Source organism: Macrobrachium nipponense, chromosome 5, assembly GCF_015104395.2.
Source record: "Macrobrachium nipponense isolate FS-2020 chromosome 5, ASM1510439v2, whole genome shotgun sequence".
NCBI classification, from domain to species: Eukaryota; Metazoa; Arthropoda; class Malacostraca; order Decapoda; family Palaemonidae; genus Macrobrachium; species Macrobrachium nipponense.
Window position 1 is genome coordinate 48074429 of NC_061107.1, and position 25141 is coordinate 48099569.

Sequence of the window (25141 nt, forward strand, 5' to 3'; positions counted from 1 at the left end):
AATTATTTACCTTCATTTTGCAACAAATTGGAAGTCTAGCACAAAATTTTGATTTATGGTGAATTTATGAAAAAAAAGCTTTCCTTACGTCCGCGCGATAACACTTCTGAAAAAATCATAAATTTTTTCGTCCAATTGTCGTAATGTTTGCACCATTTTAAATTAGCCGTTACATAAAGTTTTATATATGGAAATTTGCGCAATTTCATGTAGAATACAACTAAAAACAACCCATGGTTGTAGCTTTTATCAGTTTTGAAATATTTTCATATAAATAATGATCAGTGCCAAAATTTGAACCTTTGGTCAACTTTGACTACCGAAATGGTCGAAAAACGCAATTGTAAGCTAAAACTCTTACATTCTAGTAATGATCAATCATTTACCTTCATTTTGCAACAAATTGGAAGTCTCTAGCACAATATTTCAATTTATGGTTTAAGTTTAGAAAAAAAACTTTTTCCTTACGTCCGCGCGGTAACTGCCAAAAAAATTTAAATTTTTTCGTCCGATTGTCGTAATGCTTGCACTATTTTAAATTAGCTTTTACATAAAGTTTTATATATGAAAATGTGCACATTTTCATGTAGAATACAACTAAAAACAACCCATGGTTGTAGCTTTTATCAGTTTTGAAATATTTTCATATAAAAAATGATAAATAGAAAAAATTCGACCTTCGGTCAACTTTAACTCGACCGAAATGGTCGAAAACTGCAATTGTAAGCTACAACACTTACAGTCTAGCAATATTCAATCAATTACCTTCATTTTGCAACAAACGGGAAGTCTCTAGCTCAATATTTCGATTTATGGTGAATTTTTGAAAACTTTTTTTTACGTTCGCGCGTTACAAATTCATGCATCATATTGCGATAATATTTTTTCTGTGTTGCTTTGATTGTTTTACAATTTGTTATATAACAAAATCATTGCAATTTAGTTTATAATACAACAACAAAATAATTAACTCATTATCTTTAACCATTTTGCTCACAGTGTGATTTGTATACAATTATATATGAATTTTTTTTTTTGCAGTGTCATATATTCCAATATTTGTATATGATAATGATATTGTTTTTCATTTCTGATGATTGCATACTAAACTTCAGGCAATGAAAAAAAAGGAGCCAAAAATGAACTCTTAATCTTAAAAATTAAGAGTGCTCTGATTTAAAAAAAAAACTTTTTCTGCTTCGGCACTCACTCACGAACACTGCTGGCAAACGGGAGACACTTTCGGAAATACCGGCTTGGCGTTTAAGGGTTCATAATTTTGAAAATGAAGGGACAGAAGGCTTGGACTCCTTGGTGGGCAACTTTGGTCTTGGTAAAGAGTGTCTTCTATAGCTTTTAATGTTATAGATGGAGGTAAGAAGACCATTTCCATTAGTGGTCTTTCACGTGTACAGCGTCGATTACAGTTTTTCTCTCATTAATTAGATATTTACTATAGGGAGAGAAAATATGCACTGATGCGTCTAACTAAGGATTATTAGTATCATCAGGGATGAATATTGGAACCCCTATCATGTTTTTATTTGAAGCTTTGTATTCATAACTGACTAATTAGTGGTTTCCAGTTTGAATCATACACTAGGTTTCTCCCATGGCTACTTGAAATTTTTGTCCCCGACCCATCTGGGTTCAGCAGGGTCATTTTAGTGGCAGTGGCCACTTCATATTCTATAGTAAATATGTCTCCATGTAAAAATTCCTTGACATCCTCTGCGGGCTTAACCTGGAAGGTAGTGGAGACTGATGTTACTGGTTTTTTTCCCCCAAACATAAAACACCTGGAAGGTACTGGGGACTGATGTTACTGGGTTTTGACCCAAACATAAATCTTGATCTTAGAATAAAGGGTTACATATCTGCTGCCGGAGTTTTGCTGGATAGATATAATTTTCCTTTCCTTAGTCCTACTGATCCCTAGGAATCACTGGGACAGCTTGAAATGAGCTTTTTTATCCGGTAGCATACTACAAGTTTGGTACATATATATTTCACAAGACTATACTCATGACTATACTCTTTGATATGTCTTTAGACATATCCACTGGCACAAAATGGACTGAGCAATTTGATTCAGAACACTTGAACTGACGGTCCTGCATAATGGCAGCCCTGTAGTGATATTAAGCAAATTGTTATTAGCAGCTAGTCAGTACTAAATTATTAATGAGTGACATCTCTGTAGTTCCTCGTACAGTTTCCATATTTATAATAGATTCTATAAGAAATCTATGTTAACTTAGGCCCTTTGAGGTTCAAGTTCATCCGGACTAATGTTCTATATAATGATTTATTAGTTAGCCTAAGCCACTCTTTTATATGTCTTTAGGGTAATGCTTCTAGAAAAATAGCTTTAGATTAGTGCTTCTAGAATAATGTACAGTTAACTAGGAATAGAGCTTTTCCTAGAGGGTTCTTGCTCAGGTTATTCTAGATCTCTACTTATTATAGGCTTATTTAAAACTTTAAATGATATAAACCATGCTGTTTTTTAGACTACTGCTACTGGCAGGATTTTTCCTTAGAAAGGGGGTTCCTACTTAATCAATTACGCTACAGCCTGTCCTGGGTTTATATCACCTTTAAAGATAGACTGTATAAGAACTCCACTATTATATAGCCTTACCAATAAGCTACCATATTCGTATCAGACCCTAGTCATAACTGTTATTCAATTATGCCTAGGATAATATTTGTATCCAGTCGTATGCTATTTGAGCTAAGCTACCTCTTGGCACACCAACAGCAGGATGTTTCCTAAATTGTTCTCTTAGCATAGTAGAGGGTATTGCCTAATCCAGATTATTCTATATCAAATATAAAGGCTATATAATTATAAACAAAGTTATTTGCATGTAAACTCATAGTTAGGCTAACATTTTTCTTGTCTAACCCAGATTGTTTATATCTAGTCCTAAGCTGTTTGGTCTACTGTATATAAAACAAAACTTTCTGATGTGAAACTTACTGATGTGATGAAACTATAGTTAGGCTATCACCTAGTATAGGTTATTCTAATCCGGATTGATTAATTCACCTTTAACCAATAATGGATGGATAGCTTCTCAGGAGTACTAATGACAGGTTTGAGGTTGTGCTTGGAGTGATTTTGTAGATAAGCAATATTAAGTGCAATCAATTTGGAAAGAATTGGGCGGGAAAGAGGTGCCAATACTTCTATAGCCCATAAGTTCACTAATGGCAACTTTTACACTGGCTAACATCAAGACTCGGCAGTTCATGCAAGCATAGTAGTGATTTTGACTGCGAGGCATATGTACTGCCTCTCTATCTCATGACGTCTTTTTATAAATTTTTCTCATAAATATGCCAAAGGGCTGCTGTGGGTTTTAGTTCTTGTCTTTTACAATAGTATGTCAATTGTAAATGTAATTTTGCAAAGAAATATTAGGAAAAAACTTACAAATACAGTGATACCTCGACATACGAAAGGCTCATCTTACAAAAAACTTGAGATACGAAAGCAAACACGAAGATTTTTTTTTGCTCTACATACAAAAATTGTTCAAGATACGAAAGGTTATTGCTGTAAAGTCCCGAGATTCGCCCGGACCACCAATAACAATTTTAAAACTTGCGCGCCACCAACATAGTAGACTCGCCACTATCCTCCCACTCTCCCATTGGTTCCTGATGCTAGTCACCGCCATAAGATCCTGCTCTCCTGTTGGTCAGCATCTCTCCCATGATCCCATCATGCATCTATGTAGCGGCGCGCTTTTTCGGCCACTCAGCGGCATCATTGGTATCGTAAGCACGCGGAATTTGTTCGTTCTATACGATTTCGTTTATTAGCCTAAATTTGTTTGTGATTTCGTTGTAGTACTACTTTATCGTGTTGTGTGAGAACTTTACTATATACGTATACGCACTACATAACTTGATTGCATACAGTATATACGTAGTAATGGGTCCCAAGAAAGTTGAAGTAGGAAAGAAGAGGATGCTTTCTTTGGAGACAAAAATGGAGATAATAAAAAAGTATGAAGCTGGCATGCGATTGAGTGTGATCGCCAAGGAATACGGCTGAAATCCGTCGACAATAGGCACCTTCCTTAAGCTAAAGGATGCCATCAGAGCAGCTACACCTTCCAAGGGCACGACCATTTTCTCTAGCAAGAGGAACAATGTGCACGACGAGATGGAACGGCTGCTTCTTGTCTGGATAAAAGACAAAGAAATCGCTGGCGATACGATAACAGACGGCAATCTGCCACAAGGCCAGCGCTATTTTCGGCGATTTGATTGCCCAGGCCGAAGATGACTGAGGAGAAGGGACATCGACGCCAACCACCTTTCAAGGCTTCTCATGGGTGGTTCGAAAAATTCCATAAACGGACTGGCATCCATTCGGTGGTGCGGCATGGGAAGGCGGCCAGCTTGGACACGAAAGTGACTGAAGCCTTTATTAAGACGTTCGACGAAATGGTAATCAAGGAAGGCTACAGTTCTCAGCAAGTCTTCAACTGTGATGAGACTGGCCTATTTTGGAAAAAATGCCTCGTCGGATGTACATCACGGAGGAAGAGAAGAAGCTACCTGGGCATAAGCCTATGAAAGACAGGCTTACGCTCGCACTTTGTTTGAACGCCAGTGGCGATTGCAAGGTGAAGCCCCTACTTGTCTATCATTCAGAGACTCTTCGAGCCTTCAAGGCCCACAAAGTGCTAAAGGAGAAGCTTCAGGTGATGTGGAGGGCTAATACGAAAGCCTGGGTAACGAGACTATTGTTCATGGAGTGGGTAAATCTGTGTTTCGGCCCGACAGTGAAGAAATTCTTGGAAGAGAAGCGCCTCCCTCTGAAATGTCTGCTGTTGTTGGACAATGCCCCTCCTCACCCTCCTGGCCTCGGGGAAGATATCCTAGCGGAGTATTCGTTTATCAAGGTTTTTTATCTTTCGCCTAACACCACCCCTCTCCTCCAGCCCATGGACCAGCAAGTGATATCGAACTTCAAGAAGCTGTATACGAAACATCTTTTCAAGAGATGTTTCGACATCACCGATACCACAAACCTCACCTTGCGTGAATTTTGGAAGGAGCATTTCGATGTTGTGATATGCATCCGAATCATCGATCAAGTTTGGCAGGAGGTTTCGAGGCGAACCTTGAATTCCTCGTGGAGGAAACTCTGGCCTGATGCCTTATCCACCCGAGACTTCAAGGAATTTGACGTGGACGAAGCTGGTGCTGCAGATTCAGGAACAGTTGACGATCCTGAAACTGTTTCGCAACCAGATCTTGACGAGATCGTTGCACTCGGCAAGTCCCGCTCGGCAAGTCCATGGGGCTGGTTGTCGACGAGGACGACATCAGTGACCTTCTCGAGGAGCACCAAGAGGAGCTTACTACGGATGACCTGAAGGAGTTGGAGGCCATGCAACATTATGTTGTTCAAGAAGAGTTCTCTAGCAGCGGAGAGGAGGAGGACGACGACTCTATGACAACGGCAGAAATTAAGGATGCTCTAGCTGCTTTTCATAAGGTGCAATCATTTGTAGAAAAGAGACACCCCGAAAAGGCTTACACAGGTCGTATGCTTGCACAGTTCGATGACGTTTGCCCGTGTCGTTTCAGGAACATTGTGAAAAGTAGGCAGAAGCAATCTTCCTTGGATAGTTATTTTTTAGAGGACTTTAGTAAGAGTAAGCAAAAAGGAAGATCCAGTTGATACTACGAAAAAACAGTTGAAAGTGGTGAAGAAATTGAAATTTGGAAAAAAAAAAATGTAAAGTATAAAAAAGTAACAAAAAAAAATGTAAACATCATAAAGAAAAAAAATTTATTTTGTTAATGTGTTTCGTAAAGTTTAGTTTATGTTTCCTGACATTTTTTAATGTTTCGTAAAGTTAAGTGTACGTACTATAAGAAGTTTTCTGCCGTTTGTCCTCCTCCTTTGTTGCCACTTTTGGAGATAGCCTCACTCGAAAGGTAAGGTTCCACATTTTACTTCATATGTACGTATGTACGTACAGTATTTCTTGTATACCATGTACACTAATACACTTTATTTACAGGTACGTTCATATTAGTACTAGTACGTATTAAGTTAGGTATTGAATGGTCTAAATTGTTGTAGTATTTCATTGTTTATTGGTCATTTTAGCTTTATTATTAAATTTACCTGGGTGTTTTTGTATGGCTTGGAACGGATAAGCCATTTTACATGTAAAATGCGGTTCAAGATACAAAAAGCTCATGATACGAAGCCGCCTCTGAATGGATTAATTTCGTATCTCGAGGTACCATTGTAAAGAGAAAGTTACTGAATCTTTATTCTCGGCTAGTATGCTAAGAATTTGTCACTGATTTTATTTCTTATCTATATTAATATTGTGAGGTGCAATTGTAATTTTACAAAATTAAATCAAATTATTTATAAGAAAAAAAATAATTTTGATAAAATTTATTATTGTCTTGTAAAAGAGGCCCCACAAGGAGTTGTAAAGTTATTTTCAACTTCTCGTGGAAGGTAAGGAAATAGTTTTTTTTTATATTTTTGCTTTCACTATATGCATTTGCATATCTTCCTCTTTCCATTGATGTGTTTTTTCCATGAATTGGCCGACCTCAAAGTTTAACCAGTCTGAGGAGCAGCATATTAATGTTTTTACCCATCCACTAAGGGTTAAAGGTATTATGGCGGAGTTATGGGAGTTCCATTTGACAACGTCCTTGAGGATTGGAGGAGAGAGAGTGAGAAAGTTTCGTGGTTTGTGTTGCTGCTGAGATCGTGTAGTATGTATTTGTGTTTTGGTTTTCCGTGAGAGAGAGAGAGAGAGAGAGAGAGAGAGAGAGAGAGAGAGAGAGAGAGAGAGAGAGAGAGAGGTGGATATATGGTTAGATTGAATTTGCTGTTGGTGAGTTCTGGGTTGTCTGCTGGTGCAGCTGGATTTGGTTGTTAGGATCAGTTTGATTCAATTTTTGGTCAGAACCTATGATAGTCAGTAGCGCCGACAGCGGTCTATAAAGAGTGTTGAAGGCATTGAAAATCAGTTAAGTTGTGTGTTATGGATTTGTTGTTTACTTGTTGTTAAGTTTGATATTGTCTGCTTTGGAGTTGTTTTGCCTGTGTTGTTAGATTTGTTGTGCTTGTGAGTTTCTGTTGGGTTATATGTGAAAGTATATATTTGAGGGTTGTTGTTTTTGTGGGCTGTTGTGGTTTCTTGGTGTGGTTGTGAGTTGTTGAGGTTTGTTGTTGGTGAGCTGTTGTGATTCCTTGGTGTTGTTAGTGGGTGTGTGTGTATGTTGCCTTTTTATGTTGTTTTTTGTGTTTGTGATTGGTTGTGTAGTGGTCTTTTGTTGTTGCTGTATTCCTTGTTTGTTGTGTTGGTTTTGGTTGTGTATTGGTTTGCGACAGTTGTTGTTGTCTCGGGGACCACGACCAGCGGACAACACAGGATAGCCATGAATATCTGGAGTTGGGCGAGTACATGAGTTGTGTTTTTTGTTCTGTGTGTAGGTAGGTCAATCGTCTTGCGTGTATTCTATAGTGTAAAGAGGAAATGTTGGCTGAGGGTGAGTTTGGCAGCCGGATTGGTTAAGTTTATGAGGAAGGGGGGTTTCTGCCACTTGCTTTTTGAGCTTGTGATTCTGCCACAGTATGGGATTATCAAGGTGTAATTTGTAGCATTCAAGTTAGTGTACTATATAAAAACAGTAACTTTCTAGTGTGAAAACCTATGCCTGGCTAGGCTAGCCTATCACCTAGCCTAGGTTATTGTCTAATTAATCCAGATTAATTAACTCCCATTTAAGGGTATGTACTTGATAGCCTACAGTTATAAGACAATGCTGAAGTATACAGGCTTTATGAAAGGCAAAATGCCTGTAGCCTTTTATCTAATCTTAAGGTCTTTGGTGTAAACTTAGGCTATTGCTTAGGCCCTTACCCTATCAGGATATGTCTTTATCTGAAAGGGTTATCTTTTATTGATAAACACAATAATAATTCTGGAACATTTCTTTATATAAAACTTCTAAATAGAATGATTAAAATCTTTGAAAATTTTGCTTCTACAAAAAACTAATTATCATAAGAAAATATGAGAAGCACCAATGAACGTGTGCTAGCAAAAAAAGCCTATTTATGGCTTTTCATGCACCATAAAATCATTGTTTCATGGTCTAAACTAAAAAAATTTGAACTTAAACTGAAAATTATCCACATATTTGGATGTTTCCACGAAATTCGGTAATGAAATGAATGAACGAAGAACAAAATTCTTTGAGCTAACAACCCTAAGTCATTACCGCCAATGTGTGCTGTCAAAAAAAAAATAAATAAAATAAAAACTGTTTAGTGACTTCTCATGTACAATAAAATCATTGCTCCACAGTCTAAAAATTTTTTTGACTGGAACTTGAAATTAAACACTCGCTTTCAACTTAAAAATCGTAGAAAGTTTAAAAATTGATAGCCAAAAAAAAACTGATTTCTGTCCTTACACGCCCAATTAAATCATTGTTCTGTATTCTAAACTAAAACACTTTTAACTGGAACTTAAAAGTATGCACTTAGCTTTCATATTAGATGTGTCCAAGATCCTCTGTAATGAAATCGAAGAGAAAAATCATCGGAGCCCTTGGTTTCTCTGTCAACCAGAAGAGAGGAATTGCGGCTTGGTCAGATTTTGGTCGTATGTAAGCAATTTGATGGTGAATATGCACATAACCACTTGTTTTTCTTGTGGTTTTTGACTCGGGTAAACTGGATATTAGCATTCACCAAGGATATAGAAAGTGCCCTCTTATCCTGAGTCCGTTTATACTGAATCACGTTGAAATGTTTATCATTACAACACAATACCAGGCCACAAGACCCTTTAAGAGAGTTTTTTTGACATTAGCCTGGTCACCATGGAGCTCTGGATAGACCATGGAAAGGGTAACCCTTGAGGATGAGACTGACTACTTTATAAGTACATAATGATACATAATATCATTTCAAAAGTCCCCCCATAAGTATTCAGTCATGCACATTTTCTTTTATACAGTTATTGTTCGAGCCGTCCAATTTTCTTTTTGCAAGGGAAACATTTGTATCTATGGAGAGAGAGAGAGAGAGGAGAGAAGAGAGCGAGAGAGAGAGAGTAGGAGAAGGGAGAGAGGAGAGAGAGAGAGAGAGAGAGAGAGAGATGTATGAACATTAAAATATAATTTTATACATACTAGTAAAACATAACGTATTCTCCAGTGATGACTGTTGATTAAAGATGATAATGATGAATTAGCTGTGCAGTTCTATGAGTGGTCATGAAGATGATTGCACAGCTAAGCAGAGAAGTTAACATCTCACCTTCAGGAGGTGGTTTTGGAGGCACTAAGACGATTTGGGAGGCACTTCTTCAGGTGATTCAAGAGGCACTAGTTAGGCACTTTGGGAGACACTAATTCATGGGTTTGAGGAGGCTTTGGAGGGTCCTTCATACATGTGATGAACATGGTGATTGGTAGCTGCTGCTGTTGCTTCTTCATGGTTGGCAGGGTTTTCTTATAGGGCTCCATTGCTCTATCAAGGATATTTGAAAACTATAAGGAGTGTTCCATGGAAGTATCCCATGTTGAAACAAACTCCTGGGCATTGGTTACCATTCTCCAAATCTCCAAATTTGGGACGTGTTCCAAAGTCATTCCCCACCTCCTCCTCTTGCTCTTGCTCATCTGCACCTGGAGGGTGTACTTCCTTGCTGGAAGACTTCATCAGGTCTTCCAAATCCTGATCTATTAGGGGGTCAGAGTGGGAATCAATGAGGGTGCTGACTTCATCCTCGGTGATATCAAAACCTTCACCACCAAGAATCCTCGCCAACTGGACTGCCTCATTAATGGCTGAATGTTGAATTTCCTGAAGAGAGATTCCCGTATAATTATGCACACAATCCGGTCACAACTAACTTCAGCATGTGCTCAGTCTTCTTCTTCTTCTTTTCTAATGTCCTTCAGCGATTGGTCGATGACGGACAGATACATGGCAATCGTAAATTTACGAAAATAGTCTTTCAGTGTAGATCACTGTCACTGTCCATTGCATCAACAAGGTGCTGGAGAGAGTTCCCTGTTTAAGAGTGCCTTGGAGGTACAGGTCATGCCCTTGTCCATAGACTGGAGGAGAGAGGTGGTGTTGAGAGGGAGAAACTTGAGTTGGAATCCCTTTTAATAAAGATTGAGAGGTTGGCCACCAGCATTGTCCATAGTTAGAAGCACCTTGAACTCCAGATGTCCAAGTTGCCCAGGTATTGCCTAACTTGAGGAATGAAGCTCTGATGGAACCAGTACTGTATGAGGACTTTGGTGATCCAGGCCTTGGGATTGTGCATCTAGAGCACAGGCAACATTGCCTTGTTCTTATTCGTGAGTCCCATGGGGGTTTTCAACCTTGTTAATAACCCTGTCCCTCTGTGCCTTGAATCTGGTGGCTTTAGCTTCATCCTTCATTAAGTATGTCTAGGAAGACATCTAATTCCAGAACAGGCCATATTGAACACCTGTTCTGGTTGGTATCCTTTCTCTTGGATTATATCCTTTGAAGGTCGAGGGATATTTTGGGGCCTCCTCTTTGTCCGCTAATGCTGCTTCCTCATGTAGGGAAAGACTTTAGGTGGAATCGCTTCTGGAACCGGTGAAACCATAATTTCCTCGCTTGAAAACTTCAAGGAGCTGATGGTGATCTGTTGTGGCTTTCAATCTTCATCATCATCATCTTCAGGTGCAGGTTCATCTAAGTCTAAGAATTCTAATTCCACTTCCTCACCTCTAATTCCACTTCTTCACCACCTGTCTGTGCCTCTAGATCGATGACTTCCTATTATTTTATGTCGTTGCCTTCCATAGCAGTTGATAATTGCTGGTAGAGTTGTCATACTTTTTCATGTATGACGTTAGAGTCAAGGGGCATGTTCATCTCATGGTAGTCCTTGATCTAGTATGCCATTGCAGACTTCATCCGTAAATTGTTTTATCTTGCACTGTCGACACTGTTTTTGTAACAAAGCTTAATGTATCTCACTCTGCTCCCTTTCACATTAAAATGGCTTCCAACTACAGCAAACTTTTGCCCTCCAACATATCGATAACTTTCGCCATCTTGTCATGCTTCATGATTGTCCTCTTTCGTTTAGGCACTTTGCCAGAAGACTTAGAAGAAGCTGAGCGCTTTTTAGGAGCCATTGACACATATTTGGTGATACATAAAACATATTCGTGATTATGTCCTGTATATTAGTAGCTCTCTATTCAGTGAGGCTTTTTGAGGTGCGCAGTACCCACAATTCCATCTTCGCGAGATGAGACTCTGCTTTCAACCAATCAATGCCATGTGTACAACAAATGTGCACCAAGGAAAATGAATATTGGCTGTTTTGCAGATGACGACCAATGAAGTGTTGAGTATCGTTTCGTCTGGGTACTACTCTTAAGAGGGCATCATGGTGTCATATGAATTGTTTATCTACGGAAAGTTGGCTTGGGTGACGCATCTTTTAACCCTTACTGGAAGGGTAAATATATCAATATCCAGCTCTCAGGCCATGTAAACCCTGAGGTCAGCCAATTTACGAAAAAATAACACATCAATGGAAAGAGAAAGATATGCTAAATACAACCCCTTGTGGGCCCTCTTTTACAAGACAGTCGTAAATTTTACCAACTTATATGTGTTTTTTCTAACAAATAATTTTATTTTATTTTGTAAAATTATAATTACAACTCACAATATCAAAACAGATGAGAAATAAAATCACCAAGAAATTCTTAGCATGTTTGTTGATAAATATTTATGTAAATTTACCGAGAATGAAGATTCAGTAACTTTATTTACAATTTTTGTCTTATATTTCTTTGCATTTTTCTTTGCAAAATTATATTTACAACTGATATATTATTGTAAAAGAAAAAAAAAACAGCAACCTCTTAGTATATTTACAAGCAAATTTACAAAAAGACGTCGTGTGAGACAGACGCATTACATTCTGCCTTGCTGTCATAAGCAGACTGAAGTCATGAGATGCCCAGATTTGTGATTCTAGGCAGTAGAAAAGTTGCTTATTTTAGATATGCTCTCTGTACTTATAAAATATGATCCTAAAACAATGTACAGTATATACTCGCATATTATGCGACTTTTGAAACCTAATTTTGAAGCTAATTTTAAAGGGGTCGCATCATACATGTGGTATGAAATTAGCGTACCGTCTATGCTTTCCCAAATCGGCAGATTGCGATAGTTACTACCGGAGGAAAACAGTAGATCTTTTAAAAAGTTATGCTTTACTTGTACCTCACTATATCCAATAATATTGTATGCATTCTCATATTACTATTGTATTTTAAAATACAAAAGAGCGATTGTGCGCCATTTGCATTATTTTGGTTTATACAACATGTTTAACTGTTCTAGACTAACCATCTATAATTTCCAAATCAGTTATTTAAGGCACAATACCAAAGGATTTTTTACTTTTTGTTTTACTCAGTAAAAGAAACATTTGTTACTTGAACTATTATTTTTATTTTAGGATACACAGGTAAGTGAAAATTTATTAAAGTAAAAAAATGCATAAAATTAATCAACTAAAATCCTCCAAAGTCATTCTCCGTGTCCGTATCATCAAATACTGCTCTGAATTCTTCGCCATGAAGGCAGTCATCATATTCGTCATCTTCCAGATCTTTGATCATTTCATCTTCATCTCCTGCATCTTCGTATAGGACATCATCAATTCATATGGAAGGTATAGTCTTGTCACCGTGGCGAGCTCTCTGGCGTGGCTTTTAAAGATCTGCCCTCATGCTAATTTAAAAAAAAAACAAATGCCCGTGTGTGACAGACCTTTGAATGTCCTTGAGACAAACCCCGAGGCTATAATTATAAGATTATAAGGGGTTTTCATTCCCAGGTACTTTAATCTCCTTCCTATTCGGCCCTTCTCTCTCTCTCTCTCTCTCTCTCTCTCTCTCTCTCTCTCTCTCTCTCTCTCTCTCTCTCTCTCTCCTAAATCTTACTTCTGTCTGAGCGAGAGTTTTTTTTAAGGGACAACATAGGCCCGCATTTCGCATTTTCCATACCTTTCTCGGCTGTGAAGTTGATGTCTATCCATGGCTGTGAGATGACCAGGAATAACTTGTAAGTCGGTGTCAAAGTCATTCCACACTTCAGTCAGGCCAAAACTTTGCCATATCTCATTCAACCAATATTCAGTCATTGTTTCCTATCTATTATTTTGTCAGAGAGAGAGAGAGAAAGAGAATCTGTCTGTATACGATTGTTTATTTTCTCACTCTTCAAACTTAATCTGTTATGCTTTATTTCATATTTCCTTGCTCACCAATTTATTCTATACCTACGATATTAAGAAATCAAGATGTGTAGAAGGGAGAACTGCCTCCAGACTGTACAGTCAGTATGGATTTAAATGCACGTGGAACTGGTTGAAATATTCGCAACAGCACCAAAATGAGATGCCATGTTGATAGAAAATCTGACTCCGTTTCTTGTTATTGCATAAAAAAACTTTATCAATTGTGAACTTACGTAATTTATTTAGAATTCTGCGTAACGGAAAAGATAATATTTGATATCTGTAATGGGAGAAATGGTTTTATCTCTGTTGTTGTTATAAATTTGGCAGATATGCGATCATACAAGTGGGAGGACCAAAACAGCCCAGCCAGAGAGCTCTGTTCATTTTGTAAATACTATAGTTTGGCGTGCTAGGCTTAGCTGATCATTTGGGTGTGCGCTGAAGCTGCTGCTACTGCTACTCAAATAATTGCATTTTTCTTACTAATCCCAAGAGTTGACCATGGAAAATCCCAAGATTAACCAAAAATCCCAAGATAATAAAATAATTGACATATACCAAGCCTTGGAGTCCTAAATATTTACTCTATCAGGAAAAGATACTGATAAATTGAATTGACGGTATCTCTCCTGAGAGAGAGAGAGAGTATATTTAACCAGTGGGCATTAGTACATATGCAGGCAGTGTGTTCATGCTTGTTACAAAATGTGCAGTACGGGTAATTCATATCTGGAAGACAAAAAAAAAAAAAATTTGTTGCTGTCAGTCGCATGGACTAAATTTACAAAGAGCAGGGAACAAATCTTGACATTCCTCGAGAGATTAGAGAGATTAACCAAGGCCATCTAGGATGAACTCTCTCTCTCTCTCTCTCCTCTCAACTATTCTGTAAGTGTTAACTTGAGTCTCTGAAACCAATAGGTATAAGCACATGCGTAACTGTATGTAGAAAGATTAACATTTTTCCTGAGATTAAAGAGCTGAATTTTGTTTTGAAGGTATGTCAACCGTGTTAGTAAATAGGTATCATCTTCTAAAGAAATTTTTTTCTCTTTTCTTTTTCCGGAAGAATCTTCAAACCATTTTGCATTCAAAGTAATGAGAAGGAATCATTCTATTCTTCATGTAATCAGTAAAATACTTACACTATTAAAAACTAAAACTACGTACTGTATGCAAAATACACACGTCATCGTTAGCTTCGCGTGTAAACGTTCATTCTAAGAAATTCACAGAGTAGTATAACTGACACCTGATTGGTTGGTTGGTAGCCATGGAGATCTGTTATCCAATGACTGCCCTCTGCTTCTGTTCTATTTATAGATATATGCTGTGGATGGCACTATGTTTGAACGTTACCATGTTCGTGATTTCTGACTGCTGACGGCAAAAATTACTCAATAATTTTCTTTATATAATTATTTCTTCGTGAAAACAATTATATAATAGGATCATTTTAACTTTATAATGTATAGTGATATGAAAAATACCAGTGTGTCGTAGCGATGCGTCATCAATATTGGTATGAAAATACCACATGGTGTTGTAGCGATACATAATCACAAAGTACAAATCCTTTTCCCGGACCATCCTCAAAATTTGACGACTCTTCAACTTCAAGATCGATATGGTGAGATATATTATATAGTCATACTTATTAAAATTCACAAGTTGAACTGCAAAACATTATTATATTTTGGTTGTTATGTACATTTATTTTTTGCGTTTTACAGAATGTTAGTTTTGAAAATGATAGCTATTAGTGAACATAGGGTATTAATTTTCCCACAATTTTATTATAGGTGATCATAATTATCTCACATTCATTTAACAGTATTATGTATATTAATATTTATTTAAATAAACTGTAATTAATAAATAACAACAATGAAAAAAAATAAGGGAAAAAATGTTTTTGCTGCAGTAGTGATGTTTGTTTGATTATGCATCTGACCTCACATTTCCGAAATCTGAAAAATTCCAAAAACCGAAACATCGGATAAATGAATGTGTGTACTGCACATTTTTTTAAACACACACACAATGTCTACACATTTACTGATACCCGTTGGTGGAAGACTCAAATTACAGTACAGGCAGTCCCCGGGTGACGACGGTGTGGGCTTACGACGTTCCGAGGTTATGACGCTTGTCAATCGACGTTATTTCCAGGGTTACGACGCATGTTCCAGGGTTACGATGCATACAACGCTCATCTGGGAGATGAAATATGACACCAAAAATGCAAAATAATCAATATTTGAAGGTTTTTTTTGATGAAAAATGCCATAAGAATGCAGTTTACATAGTTTTCAATGCACCCAAAGCATTAAAAGTAAGGCTTTCTTAGGATTTTTGACGATGTTCCGGCTTACGACGATTTTCGGCTTACGACGCGTCTCAAGAACGGAACCCCCGTCGTAACCCGGGGACCGCCTGTATTTATTCCTGAGAGAGAGAGAGAGAGAGAATGATTTAGGACTCCAAGGCGTGTTATTTTTACAATTATTTTATTATCTTGGGATTCTTTTTTAATTGAGATATTCTATTCAATTCTCGAGATTAGTAAGAAAATTACGGTAACTTGACTAGCAGCAGCACACATCTGAATGACTCGGCCATTAGCATGATACATGAGAACATGACAAAACCACTGTTTATTGGTGAAAATTTGGGGGTCACATGATATGCGAGATCGCACGTTACTCGAGTATATACGGTACATATGTATTATATTTAAAAATCATCTTAAAACAAAACATTTCATAAAATGTACAGTTATGTGCAAAATATAAATGTGCAATTTATACCCAATTAACCCAATACAGTTCACTGTTCTCTTGTTTGTGCTTGTTTTGTGTGTACAGTATATACCACTACGGACTAAGAATATTCTTTGAAATCTTCCACTAAAGTGTCCTCTAAATTTTCTGCTTCTTCTAAGGTTCCTGGCAAAGAACCTAAGCATTAGAAGCCATATAATTAATGACAAATAAGGAGAAAATAAAGAGCAGTCGCCTGTCTTGAGAATGAATATGAACAGGGTAAAAATCTTGGGGAGGTCAATCTTGGAGAAGAACTCCGCCATCTTTACTATCCCACCAACTGACCAGGGTTTTGAACAATTTTGTGGTCTGTACAAATTGAACAGTTAAGTAAGGCAGATGTAGACAATGGTTAAGGCAAGGGATAAGAATGAAGAAAGGGCTACAGACTTTACCAGTACTATTAGTGAACTCATGAAGCCCTACCATACCAACTTTGTTAATATGTTCAGCCACATCAAGAGGCTGGTATCTCCCGAAAGCCCTGATGAAGTGCCTCCTGAAGAAGGCAAAGAGGCACCCTCAGAGGGTGCAGTCTACTCATCGCATTCATCAGACTGCACAACTGATATCATCATTAGCTATAATGAGCATTCGTTACCAAGTCCCAGCATGAACTAATATTATTATTATTATATATAATATTTAATGTCACATATTATAAGGTAAAGGATATGAAAATATAGAATATTGGTTTACGAAACAATTCTTATTTGTGAATAGTGGGGACCTGCGAATATTTTTATAGATGTTCCACTGAAAAACCTGCGAATGAGTGAGTTCTCCCGAGAATGATTTTTAGATAGGTTCCACAGAAAAATCCACAAATAGGTGAGTCTGTGAATCTTGAGAATGCAAATGTGGGTGGTTTACTGTATGTCATATGATGTTAATGTACAGTATTCATTAATGACAACTTAAGATAATACATTGCGATTTTACATTGTTCACCAAGAATACAGGTACAGTACGTGATTTAGACGAAAATATGTTGAAGGATTAGGGAAGCTGGTCAAAAGTTGCATATGGGAGTTGCTATACTTGTACATAGTAGTACATGCTTTCGCTGTTCCGGGTGTCCATAAAGTCCCAGTACCATTACGGGTATATATTGCTGAGAATGGTACTGGGACTGTATGGACACCCTGTATTATAATGATCATGATGAGTATAGAAAACATCACCAGATATGTTGTTACAACCACATGCGCGCGCAAACAAAAAAAAAGTCTTATCATTACGGGAATTAGGAAAAGTTATCGTTGTAGTGTCCTATGAAGAATTCTGTTCATTTGGATTAATTTTTTTCTTATGGTACTGTCCATTTTCTCATCCTCAACTACCTTGACTATGCCATGTTAGATTGTGTAGCAAACATCCAGTATAAATTGTATAACATTTGGGATGGCAAAAGTAAAAAATAATGGATGAAAAATTACTGTAAGGAGTGGCTAAATCTTGTAAACAAAAGAAAATAATACTTTTATACTCATTATAAGATGAAATATAAATTTTTAATACAGTAATTACTGTAAATTCTATAGATTTATGCACAAATATGGTGATAGGGTTTAAGAAAACAAACTACAAGGAAAACAAATAGGTGGTTGTTTGTCTGGTTTATGCTTGTAACATACCTATGGTACTTTATGCATGCAAAGAAGTTTCTTGGTCAAATAGATTAGCCTAACTGAATTCATAATAGTAGATGGTAGGCCAGTTTAAGATATGACAAAAAATTTTCCTCAATTGTGTATTATGTATTAATGCATTTTGATGAATGAATACCTAGTTGAACAAGTTTGTCTTTTATCATGATTGTTTGAATATTACTGTGAGATAGAAAAACATGAACAATATAATGGTAAGCACAGTATAGGGTAACTGATGTTTGTTTTAATAATATGTTTTGATGGCCACTTGGTGGTACAGAATAAAGTATTGCCTATTTGGTCCCATTAACCGCAGAGTAATGGGCTTCTGTACTAATAAATAAAATTCTTACAGGTTGCTGTTGAAATAAATGTGGGTTGTGTGTCTGCTGGATGGAGGCAACCCCGTCCTTGTGTTGCAGATGGTTGTTCATCTATTGGGAAATTAAGATGCTCAGTTTGTAAAGCTTTTTATTGCTCCAAAGTTTGTCAGATTGATGACTGGTTTAGCCACTCAAAGAGCTGCCGTAAGCCACCGTAAGTTGAACGTTATATTGTAATGGATTACGTATATGCTTTTACTTTATTTAGTTTAGTGATATGCTAAATATTTTTCTTGGCCTTTTCATAGTTGCATATATTTTCCTATGATATAGCAGCAATATTTGATCCCAAATAAAGTTTTCCAGTGATTGATTTTGTCTTGTGTAATGCAGATTTTCTCTCGGATGTAGATTATTGATAAATATTTCACTGAATACCAAGTTGACAGTATTAAAACCTTTAAATACACCTAGGTAAGTTATTTTATCTTGTTACAGTAAAAATGTAGTTTGACTGAATTGTCCTTCTTGGCAAGTTATTTTATTTTTAGTATATTACAGTAAAATGTAGCTTTCCTATTCTTCATTGAATTATCCTTAGCAAGTTGACAGGATGGGAAGTCTTTTGGTTTTAATAAGACTTCAAGTGCTTAAACTAATCCTTAAGTATTAATGCATATTTTATTCATTAACTATATATTGTTCATTCTTATTCCGCTTGCATATTCATGTTTTAATTAAAATCTCTTAACATTCAACTTGGTACTTAGAGGTGGACCTAAATTTCCTTGGCAAGACTTTCATGTTTGTGGTTCCTAACTTCAAGTATTTATACCAACTGTATATGCATTTTCCATTCCCGCCTAAAATTAACCTTGAATGTTCACTTTCTATAGACTTAAGCTAACCCTTAGTGGACAGACATGCTCACATATATAGCAATAACAGGGTTTGGGTGGTGGACGGAATGTCTCATGGCGAGTAGTAATACTACACGCCATTGATTTGGGGGAATCAGATGGGAAAGAGGTGTTATTACTTCTGCAGCCCATGAATTTACTAGTGGCAACTTACAGACTGGCTAATATGAGAGACTCGTCGACTCAGGGCTTATTTGTGATCTTGACTACAAGCATGTAGTACCTGTCATACATGATGTCTTTTTGTAAATTTGCTGATAAATATACCATGGGGTTGCTGTTGGTTTCAGTTCTTTTCTTTTATGATAGTATGTCAGTTGTATATGTAATTTTGCAAAGAAAAATACAAAGCGATATTAATAAAAACGTATACGTAGATCCAAAAGCTATTGCATCTTCGTTCTTGGTAAATTTATTTAAATATTTTACAACAAATATGATCAAAATTTGTTACAAAATTTATTTCTTATGTTTTGATTTTGTGTAAGCTATAATTATATTTTTACAAATAAAATAAATTTATTCATTATGAAAATCATGTATAACTTCGTAAAATTTACAATTGTCTTGTAAGAGTCCCCACCAGGGGTTGTAAATAATAATTTTCAACTTACTGTGGAAGGCAGGGAAAATCTTTTAGAATTTTTTTTTATACCATATGCATTTGCAAATCTTCCTTCTCTCCATTGAGTTGTTTTTTTCTTAAATTGGCTAACCTCAAAGTTTTGCCTGCCTTGGCTGCTGCATATTGATTTATTACTCCCATCCATTAAGGGTTAATATCTACTTTTTTCCAGTATTTTATGCTGTATTTAATGTACAAGTTGACATAGAAAAAATCAGCCATCGGGAATCCAGTTCCTTCAGATTTCTGGCATGCATATTGGAGCATATTTTCAAATTTACTGTGTTGGCGCACTGCTGTTTTCTGAAGGTGCTGTTGATGGGTTGATAGCGCTGTACTCCAGAATGAGGTGTTGGGTCTCAGATTGTAAATAAAGGACAAAATTACAATTTGATTACTGTATTTTGCTGTATTTATACATTAATATTATACAGTAATGCCTTGAGATACGAGCTTAATGCGTTCCGGGACCCGAGCTCGTATGTCTATTCGCTCGTATCTCGGATCAATTTTTCCCATATAAAATAAATTTAAAAAAATTAATCCGTTCCCACCCTCTGAAAAAAACACCTAAAAACAGTATGTTACAGTGGAAAAACATGTTTTTAATTGTTCTAATTCGCAACCTACGCCCACAAAATAACAGATACCTATGTACTGATTATGATATTATGGTCTGCAATAAAATGTGACATTATTATGGAGTTCTTACCTTCGAGACAGACGGTAGCGGCTGACGGCGGTGTGTGCGGAGGAGGAGGGAGAGAGAAAGGAGAGGAGAGAGACTTGACGGCAACACGTTCGGTACGCTACACTTTTGTAACACTACGTAACATAACTTAAACTTTAAATTTAACTTGAATGAAATTAGCTTACTGAACACACATTTAAAAATAAATGTTAATCGTATGTTACACTAAACTTAATTGTAATTTTGTTTTCACTTTCATTTTTTTTTCTTCTTATTCCGGCTTGGCTCTTTTTGCCTCGCTTTTTGACTCGCTTTCACCTTCACTTTTTGCCGGCCTTTTTAAAAGGAACCTATCTAGGGATGTTAGCTTTTGTCTCCTCTTCAAAATTTTACGAAAATGACGTACACAAGTGTCTTCACAAAAGGCTAATGCACAACCACACGCCAACTTGTCCGGGTGCCTCTTTTCCATAAAATCCTTCCACTTCGCTAACATGTCTCTGATTTCCTTCGTAGAAAGGCGGTCCTCTTTTTCCACCTCCTCCTCGCTACTGAGCTCTTGCAGCACCTCCGAAAGTTGCATCTCCTGGAGCTTGATCAATTCCTGTGTCTTGAGCTCTTCCTGATGCTCCTTGACAAGGTCGTTCACGTCTGCCTCATCTACCTCCAGCCCCATGGACTTTCCAAGAGACACGACTTCATCCACCACAATAGGTTTAGGTTCATCAGGGTCTGGCGTATTGAACCCTTCAAAGTCCCTCTCAGCGACGGAAGCTGGCCACAAATTCTTCCATGCTGGATTAAGAGTTCTTCATGTGACACCCTGCCGTGCATCGTCAATCATTTTTAAGCAATGGACGATATTGAAATGTTCCTTCCAAAATTCACAAAGGGTGAGATTGGTGTTGTCTGTGACATTGAAGCATTTCTTGAACAAATACTTCGTGTACAGTTTTTTAAAGTTGGAAATTACTTGTTGGTCAATGGGCTGGAGGAGTGGTGTGGTGTTGGGCGGGAGATAAAAGGCCTTGATGAACCTGTACTCATCAAGAATGTCCTCTTCGAGACCAGGAGGGTGACCAGGGGCATTGTCAAGGACCAGGAGACATTTCATTGCCAGGCTTTTCTCGGCCAAATATTTTTTGACTGCCGGACCAAAGCACAGATTAACCCATTCTGTGAAGAAATGCGGCGTAACCCAAGCCTTAGCATTAGCGCGCCACATCACTTGCAGTTTTTCTTTCAAGATCCTTTGGCTCTTGAAAGAACATGGGTTTTCTGAGTGGTACACTAGCAGTGGCTTGACCTTACAGTCATCGCTGGCATTGGCACACAAGGCTAGAGTTAACCGGTCTTCATGGGTTTATGGCCCGGTAGTCTCTTCTCCTCTGCCATGATGAATGTCCTCCTGGGCATATTCTTCCAGAAAAGGCCAGTTTCATCACAGTTGAACACTTGTTGGGGGATGTATCCTTGTTCTGCGATAACTGAGGCAAAGGTTTTGACGTAGTCCACTGCGCCTTTCGAGTCAGAACTTGCTGCTTTTCCATGCCTCACAACCGAGTGTATCCCAGTCCGTTTTTTGAAATTATCGAACCAGCCACGACTGGCTTTGAAGGTTTCCGCTGGCGTCGAAGTCTCCCTTCTCTCAGCTGCTTGCTTTCCTTTCAAGTCATTGTAGATTCCACTGGCCTTTTCACAGATGATCGTCTCGGTCACGCTATCTCCCGCCAACTGTTTCTCCTTTATCCGTATTAAAAGAAGCCTCTCCATCTCGTCATGAATATCATTGCGCGGTTTGGAAAGGATGGTTAGTCCTTTGGAAGGCTTGGTGCTCTTTATAGCATCCTTCTGCTTGAGGATGGTACATATTGTTGATGTACTCCTCTCATATTGCGAGCCAGCTCAGTCACTCGTACACCACTCTCATGTTTTTCGATTATTTCATGCTTTATCTCGATTGTCATCATACGCTTTTTCTTTTCACTACCCTTGTTTGCACTCGCTTGCTTTGGACCCATTTCTTATTCACTTAATTCTGCACTGATTAACACAAAAAACACGTAAAAAATGCAAACACTACGGCCAATGCTCAGAGATAACTTTACGCCGCAACGGAGATCCGACGGGAAAGAGCGAGCGATGCTGTCCTCGTGAGCAGCTTCTCGCACACTCGGCCACCTAGCGGCCACATTGGGAACCATCTCGTATCCTTGTATCTTAAATTTGTCTCGTATCTCGGGGCAAAAATTTGCTCGAAACTTTCCTCGTATCTCAAATTTCTCGTATGTTGGGACTCTCGTATGTCGAGGTATTACTGTAGTATAGTACTGCAAAAAGACAATAAATAATTTCTTATACTATTCATTCACAAAATATATACGCATATATAGTTTTGTGCTGTACCCATGACGGGAAATTTCTCTCTCTCTCTTGTATGTCTCAGTACTGTACTGTACATATCCTTTTAATGGCAATAATATCAGTTTGTGTATCATAAACAAAAAAGAAAACAAACATAAACAAATCACCGAAAAAAAATTTCATTTATGCATGGCAACTCTCAACATTCTTGTCCCTAGCCTGTCACTGTTCTTCAGTGTATGTTATATACATATATACATCAAGGATAGATAACAAGTAGACAGTAATCAATTAACATTTATTTGCCAATGAGTTTCGTAACATGTTACATCTGCACGGCTACAAAAGAACAATAAAAAACAAATTAAAACACATGGAAAACAACTACTTCCCAGACTTCTGACAATTTTTTCATTTTTCAAATTTAAACATAGGCTCCCAACACTCCAATCGGCGTTCGTTTACAAATATGCTTGCCCCAAATGTGATTCGGGGATCTGTGTCAGATCGACTAAACAACTGCTAAGTGTCATGGCCAATTCTTTTAAAGGTATCAGTCTTCGAACTGGTTGGAGGCTGTCCAATTTCGAATTTTCTAATATCAGAAACCATTCTCTTATTTGTAACACCAATATTATATTCACTGACTTTACTGTCTTGGGCCAAACTAGCCATCCTTATGAACTGCCTATTCTTGTGTGTCTATTAAGTAGTTAGTGCCCAAAATAAACTCGCACACTTCTTTGGTTCAACTGTACTTGGCCTAAATCATTGTTTTCTGTGTATTTTACCCACTGTACTGTATTCTCTAAATTTTCAACTTTCCATATGACAGGTGTTTATTTAACTCCTGTTTTTTAAGTACTTATAAGATTTACTTGTAATTTTAATTTTATTTTTAATTTATTGTTTTGAGTAAAAGTTGTTTTCCATAAGCTTTAATTTGTTTTTTATTGTTCTTTCGTAGCACTGAGGATGTAACGTGTTACGAAATGCGTTGGCGAATAAATGTTATCTTAACCCTTAAGCGCCGAAGCGGTATATTGAAAATCGTCTCCCGTATGCCGGCGGGGTTCAAGAGTGAGCGCCGAAGCGGAAAAAATGTTTTTTTCAAAAAATGACAGCACGCTTAGTTTTCAAGATTAAGAGTTCATTTTTGGCTCCTTTTTTTTGTCATTGCCTGAAGTTTAATATGCAACCATCAGAAATGAAAAAAAATATCGTATATAAAAATATTGTGATATATGACAGCGCAAAAAAAAATTTCATATATAATTGTATACAAATCTCGCTGTGAGCAAATCGGTTAAAGCTAACGAGTTACTTTTTTTGTTGTATTGTACACTAAATTTGTGATTAATTTGGTATATAACACATTGTAAAACGATCAAAGCAACACAGAAAAAATATTATCACAAAATGATGCATGGATTAGTAACGAGCGGACGTAAAAAAGTGTTTTTTTCAAACATTCGCCATAAATCAAAATATTGTTCTATGCTTCCAATTTGTTTCAGTATGAAGGTAAATGATTGAATATTACTAGACTGTAAGAGTTTAGCTTACATTTGCATTTTTCTACCATTTCGGTCGAGTTAAAGTTGACCGAATGTCGAATTTATTTTATTTATCGTTATTTATATGCAAATATTTAAAAAATGAGAGAAGCTACAACATTCAATTATTTTTTTTGTATTCTACATGAAATTGCGAACATTTTCATATATAAAACTCTATGAAATGGCTAATATGAAATTGAGCAAATATTACGAGAATGCAAAGTAAGCATTTTGGAGATTTGTGGCGGAGAATCGGCGTGCGGAGGGAAAGAAAAAGTTTTTTTTTTTTTTCAGAAATTCACCATAAATCAGAATAATTTGCTAGAGACTTCGAATATGTTTCAAAATGAAGATAAATGACTGAATATTACTAGACTGTAAGAGTTTTAGCTTACAATTGCGTTTTATGACCATTTTGGTAGAGTCAAAGTTGACCTAACATCGATTTTTTTCTATTTATTGTGATTTATATGCAAATATTTCGAAAATGAGAAAAGCTACGACCTTCAATTATTTTTTAGTTGTATTCTACATAAAATTGCGCACATTTTCATATATAAAACTATGAAACGGAGCAAATATTACGAGAATGCGACGTAAGCATTTCAGAGATTTGCAGCGGAGAATCCTCACGGAGGGAAGGAAAAATTTTATTAAAAAATTCACCATAAATCTAAATATTGTGCTAGAGACTATGAATTTGTTTGAAAATGAAGATAAATGATTGAATATTACTAGACTGTAAGAGTTTTAGCTTACAATTGCGTTTCTCGACCATTTCGGTAGTCAAAGTTGACCAAACGTCGATTTTTTTCTATTTATCGTGATTTATATGCAAATGT

General features: G+C 37.0%; 1 protein-coding gene across 1 annotated transcript in view; it reads left to right on the forward strand.

The window, feature by feature from the left end:
• The window catches only part of LOC135215776 (uncharacterized), a 122321-nt gene that overhangs the window by 59977 nt on the left and 37203 nt on the right, over nucleotides 1-25141 (forward strand). Inside the window, exon 3 of the mRNA XM_064250726.1 lies at nucleotides 18173-18354. Coding sequence (XP_064106796.1) covers nucleotides 18173-18354 — 182 coding nt within the window. The remainder of the gene's footprint in view (nucleotides 1-18172; nucleotides 18355-25141) is intronic.